Genomic DNA, 8,971 nt, shown 5'->3' with positions numbered 1-8,971 from the left:
TATCGCCAGTCTCAAAAACAGAGCGTTGCAACCTGCACCCCTCCACAGAAAGATCGGGGGTCTGGGCGATGCTCTCTGTCGGGGTCTTCTAGCAGGTCCCTGAGGGCAACCCCACCTGGGGAGGAAAGGATAACACCTCAGTATATGGTGCCCAATCCTCCTCAGTGCCCTCACGGAGGTTCATTAATACCCCTGCCACCCTCGGTGCTTCAGGGCTCAGTGAGCTCTGACAAGCGAAAATCCCAGCTGCTGCCCGGCTATGGTAAGGCACGGGAGAGCTCGCCCCTCAAGTGAAGAGACTACAGCAGTCAGGTCGGTTGTTCCCTACCGGTCATCCGCTTCAGGGCACCGAACTGGCTCCTCTAATAAAACCAGAGGCCAGCCTCGAGAGACTGGTTCCCATAGTAGATTTTCTGGCAGTGTGGGAACTTCTGCCAAATATATCAAAATGGGTCCTGCAGGTTGTAGAGAAAGGCTACAGAATCCAGTTCGGTTCTCGTCCTCCTCGTTACAACTGGGTCATTCCCACACTAGTGGGCCCCAAGCAGGCTCTGGTAATTGAACAAGAAGTAGATACTCTCTTGAGGAAGGGGGCCATAGAACATGTTCCTCCTCTCTCTCGCTCTCTCTCTCTCTCGGGTGTCCGGGTTTTACAGTCGTTACTTCATCGTTCCGAAGAAGGATGGGGGGGTTGCGTCCGTTTTTAGATCTCTGTCTTCTGAACCGCGCTATCAAACGGCTTCGGTTCAAGATGCTCACTATCAAGCAGATAGTATCTCAAATCCAGTCTGAGGACTGGTTTGTTACGATAGATATCAAAGATGCTTATTTCCATGTGTCCAGCCTTCCTCAACACTGGAAGTTCCTGAGGTTTGCTTTCGGGGGCGAAGCATACCAAAATTTAGTTCTTCCCTTTGGCCTGTCACTCTCACCCCGCATTTTCACGAAGTGTGTGGATGCAGCTCTGGCTCCTTTGCGACTCCAGGGCATCCGCATACTCAATTACATCGACGATTGGTTGATACTAGCTCGATCGGAGCAGTTGGCGGCTCGGCATCGAGATGTCGTCCTCGCCCATATGAGAGAGCTGGGGTTAAGACTAAACGCCAAGAAGAGTGTACTTTCTCCACTACAGAGAACCACTTATTTAGGCGTGGTGTGGGATTCTACCATGATGCAGGCACGTTTGTCTCCTGCTCGTATCGAGTCAATCCTCACGACAGTCAAGAGAGTAAGAGAAGGCCAGTCACTCACTGGCAAACAGTATCAGAGGCTGTTGGGTTTGATGGTAGCGGCGTCCAACGGTATACCTTTTGGCCTGCTGTACATGAGACCCTTGCAGTGGTGGCTCAGGACCAAGGGATTTTCCCAGAGGGGGAATCCGCTTCGCATAATCAAGGTCACGCGGTGATGCTTACGTGCCTTGGACATGGGGAAGAAACGTTGGTTCCTAGTTCAAGGCCCGATGTTAGGGGCTCCTTGTCGTCGTGTAACGCTAATGACAGATGCCTCTCTCACGGGCTGGGGGGCGGTCATGAGTGGCCACTCTGCCCAGGGTCTGTGGGAAGACCATCATCTCACTTGGCACATCAACTGCCTGGAGATGCTGGCCGTGTTTCAAGCTCTGACACACTTCCTTCCAGACCTAAGGGGACATCATGTGCTTGTCCACACAGACAACACATCGGTGGTCTCCTACATCAATCGGCAGGGGGGTCTGCATTCGCGCCCCTTGTACAAGCTGGCGCGTCAGATCCTTCTGTGGGCTCAGGAGAAGCTCCTCTCGCTAAGAGCAGTTTACATCCCTGGGTATCTCAATCAGGGGGCAGACATCCGAGGTGGTGGAGCTCTTCTGGAGGGAATTTGGTTAGGCGGAAGTGGATCTATTTGCATCGCAGGAAACAACACACTGCCCGCTCTGGTTCTCCCTCACGCATCCAGCTCCACTGGGGCTGGATGCCATGGTACAGACGTGGCCGAGGCTTCGTCTGTATGCTTTCCCCACGATCGCTCTGCTCCCGGGAGTTCTGGAGAGAGTACGCCGGGATGGGGTCCGTCTGTTGCTAGCAGCCCCGTTCTGGCCGGCCCGAGTATGGTTCTCGGACCTGGTGTCCCTCCTCGACGGCTCTCCGCTGGAGATTCTGATCAGGAGGGACCTCCTCTCTCAGGCGGGGGGCACCTTTTTTCACCCCCGCCCGGAGTTATGGAAGTTGTGGACGTGGCCCCTGAGGGGGCACAGCTCCTAGCATCTGGTCTCTCAACTGAGGTTGTTGAGACTATACTCCAGTCCAGAGCTCCCGCCACTAGGAAACAGTACGCCTTAAAGTGGAAGCTTTTCACTTCATGGTGTGGACAGCGACTGCAAGACCCAGTCAACTGCCCAATTGGTACAGTTCTGGAGTTTCTGCAGGAGCGATTCTCCGCAGGGTTATCTCCCTCCACTCTGAGGGTATATGTGGCGGCCTTAGCTGCTTACCACGCCCTTCTGGGTGGTCAATCACTGGGAAGACACCCAATTATCACTCGTTTCCTCCATGGCACCCTGAGGCTGAGGCCGGTACAGCGCACTAAGGTGCCCTCATGGGACCTGGCTGTGGTTCTGGAGGTCTTATGCAATGCCAAGTTGCTCACGCTCAAGACTATCTTTCTCCTCACTATTTCCTCACTTAAAATTATCGGGGATCTCCAGGCATTTTCTGTTTCGTGCCTGGAATTTGCTCCAGGCATGGTTAGGGCATTCCTTTACCCGAGGGTTGGGTATGTCCCTAAGGTGCCCACTTCTTCACCAGGGCTCATAGTACTTCAGGCATTCTGTCCTCCTCCGTTCCAGGAAGTAGGCTAAGAAAGGCTTAGTCTGCTCTGTCCAGTTAAAGCACTAGACGCTTATGCACACAGAGCTGCCTCGTGGCGTAAAGCAGATCAGCTGTTTGTTTGCTTTGGTCCGCCAAAGAAAGGATCTACGGCGACCAAGCAGAATATGAGTAGGTGGATGGTCGAGGCCATCTCACTAGCCTACAAGTCCTCTGGCCTTCCGTCACCTATGGGGGTCAGAGCGCACTCAACCAGGAGTATGGCGGCCTCCAAGGCTTTCAACTTGCGTGTGGCCTTGCAGGACATTTGTGCTGCGGCGGGCTGGTCCTCTCCGCACACTTTTGTCCGTTTTTTACAACCTAGACCTGGCATCTACCCCAGGTTCCCAAGTTCTCTCTTCGTGATGTGCTCGTAAGATACACACACAGGCAGGGATTTGGTAGTTTGGCGCAGTGGGTATTCTCGTTCCCAAAGCGATCTCGACGCAGCTCGAGTTCCTGAAGGGGAACGTCTCTAGGTTACGTATGTAACCCGAGGGAACGAGACGCTGTGTCTCTTTGCCATACTCCCAGCATCCCTGCAGGCGCTAATTCATCGAAGCTGGTTTGCGCTCTGCAGGATGCGCTTTTATACTTTCTGGTGCATACGTCACCCTGCTCGTGACGTCTCGCTATTCCATTGGGCTGATTTGACACGTGCTTCAGAACGCGGTCATGCAGGGGTGTTCCCAAAGCGATCTCGACGCAGCGTCTCGTTCCCTCGGGGAACCATGGTTACATACGTAACCTAGAGATGTTTCTGTGACATAATACATAAATGGAAATATTTGGGATTGGACAAGCCTGATCCACAGCTTTTGTGCTTATATTTCCTTTCTGTTACAGACTTGCAGGCTGCAATCTCACTGATGAATGCTGTAAAAGTGTGGCATCAGTTCTACAATCATCAAACTCCCCTCTGAGAGAGCTGGAATTAAGTAATAATAACCTACAGAGTCCAGAAATAAGGTTATTGTCTACTGGACTGGAGAATCTACACTATGGAGAGCAGAGGTTTGTGGTATTCAGTAGTAACATGGTACTGACACAATACATTGACCTATCAGTGTCTGCCAGTGCATTGTGTTTTTCAATTCATTGGACAACCACTGCATAGTAATTAGACATTTTATGAAAATACAATGAGGAATTTTTGCAAAGCTAAATGACAATTGTTCTTTGTGTAGATTGGCTGTCTTAGATCAATCCTTTCGAAGTTTGAATTCATCTTCTCAGAATTTTGGAGTGGAGATGATTTTTGTTGGACTGAATAGTTCACAATGTCAACTGGAGAAACTGAGGTATTAAAAATGGCTTTATGAAATTAAAGATGCACACATAAGACATAGGATGTTGTAAGCTATATTCAACAGAAGATAAGGAGTAGGAGACTACTTCAATAGAGGTGGTTCTACAGATTATAGGCTAGGTGTGCCTCCTCATTTCATCCACCAAGTCCACCACATGACACTGCACTTTAGGGAGACATGTAAGGAGAAACGGGTCACGGAGTATGCAGCCACCACTGGATAGGACCAGTGAGCTGCAGAATTCTGTGTTGCTTAGTGAGGGAAGTTGCCATTTAAGTCAGAAGTTCACACAGGAACACTTGATAATTAATGACAGGTATATATTGGAACAGGATTTAAATATAGTTTAAAATATATAACCTTACAAATAAATGTAAGCACACTGCCTATTTAACACTTTTACTTTTTTTGTTGTTTTGTTTAGATTGGGCAACTGCAGTCTCACTGATCAATCCTGCAAATGCTTGGTCTCAGCTCTAAAATCATCAAACTCTTCACTTAGAGAGCTGGACCTGAGTAAGAATGACCTGAAGGATTCAGGAGTGAAACTGCTTTGTGCTGGACTGAAGAGTCTAAATTGTGTACTGGAGATACTGAGGTATTTAAAAACATTACTTGGATTGTAAGAAAGTTACAAGAAAAGTTAAAGTTAAAGAAAATTTAAATTTAAGTTATGAAAGCATTACATTTGTCCTTGTCAGTGTCCTGACTGCTTGAAATGTATCAGCAGACCCAAGTTTGTCTTTGTTCATGTTTGCTCTTATATTCTATTATTAACCTTTATTTCACAGATAATTTTTTTTATTAGCATGACCTTAATTCTTGATTACAATAATGTAAATATATGTACAATTACACCGAAATGTACTGTTATATCGTTGGTGTCTTAATAGGCTTACGCTGGTAACACATCAGTGGACTTTCCTTGTACATTTTCAACAATATAGGCTATATTTGTTTTACACCTTTCTCATTCTTACTAATTGAAGAAATTATTTAAACACGTTGCATTTGTATCACATAATTAATTAGGTCTGCCCCTAAATTTTACAAGATTACGTCAGAGCTTCATCAAATGTTCAATAGCATCATTGACAGGGCAATCAGATGGTTGATGCTCTTGCCACTTTGGCATGAGGTGTATCTAAGGTTTCGTTTAATTTATGTTTTTTGCACTTGTATAATACAAGACTGTAAGTAAGCCGCAAATTATTTATCTTCCATTGATGCAATCTCAAAGTTTTAGAAGTTAAAAACATAAGTGAGGCAAAGAGAAGGGCATTTACAGAGTACTTAATAGCCTATTTCTGTGTTAGTTAGGCTACTACTGAGTCACTACTTAGCTAAACATGTAGGCTAGCTGTTTTTTGCCACAGGATGAGATCTGTGAAACAAAAGCCTATGGTTTTGAAGCATTTTCAGGGCTTGCATTTTGGTGCAGGATTGCAGGTATTGCACATAATTTTACATTATAATTTACTTCATAATTTTACTAATTCCTGCAAGTTCCACGCTTATAATGTGAGAAATTCCCACAAACATTTCAGCATCAATGACACTCGGAGCAGTTGACGGAATGTATCTTCATGTGTTTTTAAGTCTTGCCAGTTTAAACATTCACAAATTTTTAAACCATTCAAGCACAATAAGCAGCAAAAGAGTACTGAGTTCAGTACTCACACACTCTCTGAGAGTCGGTTTACTGTATGCATGCACTCAAAGCCCGCACACATAAAGCCACTTCTCAGAGAGCTCATGAATACTGAACTGACTAGAATGATTTTGATTAGCATTTTAGTGTTCATATTAGAGGGCATTCTCAACTTGTTATATTTTACAGTTTGTCAGTTGATATAAGACTTTGTAGGCTTTGCATACACATGTAAACCCCTCAAAAGCCTGGAACCACAGAGCCTGACACATAACCCCTGGGTACAGTATATGCCTAAACTGTGGTTGACAGCAAAGCATTACACTAGATCAGCCGCTCATAATCCAGGTCCTGGAGGACCCACAACTCTGCAAATTTTGTATGTCTTCCCTAATAAAACACACCCGATCAACTCATCAGCTCATTAGTAGGTACTTCAAGACCTGAAATGGTTGTGCCAGTTGAGAGAGACATCCAAAATATGTACTGTTGGGGGTTCTCCAGGACCAGGTTTGGGATCCACTGCTCTAGATGAAACTGTGGATAAAATTAACAATAAAATAAATGACAAAACAAACAATCTGCTAAATAAACAGTAGGCCATGTCTGTAATCAAATACTGGAAAGTATATGACATAAATCAGTATGTTGTCCAAGCAATTCTGTTGTCCACAATGTGAGAACATTACCTTGGAGTCATGCCTGGAGTTTGTAAGGAGACATACTAGGGTCTTGCTGCCTGACCACAGCTAGAGAAACTTTTTATACTGTGTGACATTACCTGAAAAGTTGTCGAGACTCTTTGATCTGACCTAGACTAGAGATGGTAAAAGGTGATTTGTGTGTCTTTGTAGATTATCTGGCTGTATGGTGACAGAGGAAGGCTGTTGTTATCTGGCTTCAGCTCTAAGGTCAAACCCCTCACACCTGAGAGAGCTGGATCTGAGCTACAATCACCCAGGAGACTCAGGAGTGAAGATGCTCTCTGATCTACTGGAAGATCCACACTGTAAACTGGAGAAACTAAAGTATGTTGGGCATTCAGATTCACATTTTCCTGTGTTTATGTGGGTGTAAAGCAAAATAAGTGTGTATGTGTGGACAATAAAACATGTAAATTAGGGATGTCCCAAGCCAATCTCAAGGATTGGGATCGAGGCCGATCAAGCATTTTTTTTTTATGGCGGTGCGTGAGTGTTTTCTGTAATACTTTGCTTGTAGATCTGTTGTTTAAATTATTACTTGCTGCTAGGAAGGAATATTTTGTTCTCTTTTTTATTTCTACTTTGTTTTTTTCATTGTAGTTTGTATTTTTGATTGCACTTACTGGTAATTATAATAATTGACCTCGGCTAAGAAGGAGCCTGTGCTATTTGCATTGCTCCCTTCCTGCACTTAAGTGCGAACTGTAGTTTCGATTTGAGCAATTACCCTGCAATAGGCTATTGGCTGTGCTAATTAGAACGTGGCCAAAGCTTTTTTCACGTTAGTGTCTTAGACTGTATTTATTTGAGGTCTGTGCGCTGACATGGAAGCTCCAGGGGAAGCGTTCAGCCCTCCTGTTCAGTCTCCTCATGTTAAGCCCAACGAGTGTAAAGACCTGCGACTGTACCTGCGCGAATTCACCGAGCAACGAAACTGGCAATGCACAAAGGTATTATTTTTCTTCCCTTTACACACTCTCCTTTTCTGTCCTCTCTTTTCCACCTCTATCATGTGTTTCCAAAACATTCCGGTTGTCTCTCGACAATGCTCTAACGTCACACGCAGACGGCAACACAATCTTGCTAACCTGCATCCTATCTCTACATCCTCTACTGCACCTCTTTCTTTCTCTGTGGGTCTCTGGAATTTTCAGTCAGCTGTTAACAAAGCAGACTTAATTTCTGCTTTTTCTTTACAATCCATACTCCGCATCTTGGGCCTGACTGAGACCTGGATTCGTCCAGAAGACTCAGCAACCCCAGCTGCTCTAGCTAACAATTTCTCTTTCTCTCACACCCCCCGTCAGGTTGGCCGGGGTAGGGGCACTGGTCTGCTCATTTCTAACAATTGGAAATACTCAACCCACTCTCTCCTATGCAATTATAACTGATTTGAATCTCATGCGATTACTGTAACAGCTCCTATAAAACTCCAGGTTGTGGTAATTTACTGCCCTCCTAGGCAAATTCTAGCCACCTTCCTAGAGGAGCTGGATGGGCTGCTGTCCTCATTCCCGGAGGATGGCAGTCCACTTTTAGTCTTTGGTGACTTCAACATTCATCTGGACAAGCCTTATGCTACAGACTTCCATTCACTCCTTGCTTCATTTGATCTCAAATGACTTACCACTACAAGCACGCACAAATCAGGCAACCAACTTGACTTAATTTACACACACAATTGTATTGCAGACAACATTTTGGTAAAACCCCTACATATCTCTGACCATTTCTTCATTACATTCAAACTACATTTTGCTACCTGTGTGCCACCAACCCCCATACCGGTTACTTTTAGACGAAACCTAAGCTCCCTTTCCCCCTCCCATCTTTCCTCCGTAGTATCCTCCTCTCTTCTCTCACCTACCCATCTCTCATGTCTGGATGTGAATGCAGCAACTGACACTTTATGCTCTACTTTAACCTCTTGTCTAGACAATATTTTTCCTCTCTCCTCCAGGCCAGCACGGGCTGCCCCTTCTAACCCCTGGTTATCCGATGTTCATACCTATCAACCCTCCCGTTTTTCTAGGGATTCTCCCGTATTTTACCATTCTATGCCGCTATCATCCTGTTTAAATATTTTCCTGTATTTATCCCGTATTTTTCATCTTTCTATAAAAAAATCCCACTGGGCGAATTTTATATGTTTGCTACATTTGCCTCTGGTAAAACTCTTGTAATGGTCCAAACCTCATTATATGAATAATCACGTCAACAAATTCTAAGGTTGCCCAGTTGCCAGATCTTGTATGAAACACATCCTTCTCACACAATCGAGACAAATTTCAACTTATTTGTCCCCTCAACTTGGCAACCTATAACAGTGATGAGTACCGCGGAAAGGAAAGGATCACTGGTAGAAATGGGACGGGAGGAGAAGACTCAGATGGTGCTCTGGTGAAAAAAAACAAATTGTAGCGTCTGGACCAATCAAACACACAATATATATTTTGT

The 8,971-nt window shown here is 45.3% G+C and overlaps 1 protein-coding gene across 1 annotated transcript in view; it reads left to right on the top strand.

Moving 5' to 3' along the window:
• LOC107549167 (protein NLRC3-like) overlaps positions 1-8,971 on the top strand; it is a 44,575-nt gene that overhangs the window by 15,179 nt on the left and 20,425 nt on the right. Inside the window, exons 2-5 of the mRNA XM_016230156.1 lie at positions 3,696-3,863; positions 4,037-4,150; positions 4,584-4,757; positions 6,665-6,838. Of these exons, the coding sequence (XP_016085642.1) occupies positions 3,696-3,863; positions 4,037-4,150; positions 4,584-4,757; positions 6,665-6,838 (630 nt within the window). The remainder of the gene's footprint in view (positions 1-3,695; positions 3,864-4,036; positions 4,151-4,583; positions 4,758-6,664; positions 6,839-8,971) is intronic.

This window comes from Sinocyclocheilus grahami, unplaced genomic scaffold (assembly GCF_001515645.1).
Source record: "Sinocyclocheilus grahami isolate Dianchi unplaced genomic scaffold, SAMN03320097.WGS_v1.1 scaffold364.1, whole genome shotgun sequence".
Taxonomy (NCBI): Eukaryota; Metazoa; Chordata; class Actinopteri; order Cypriniformes; family Cyprinidae; genus Sinocyclocheilus; species Sinocyclocheilus grahami.
The sequence above is the reverse complement of the archived record's forward strand: the minus strand, read 5'-3'. Positions and strand labels throughout refer to the sequence as shown.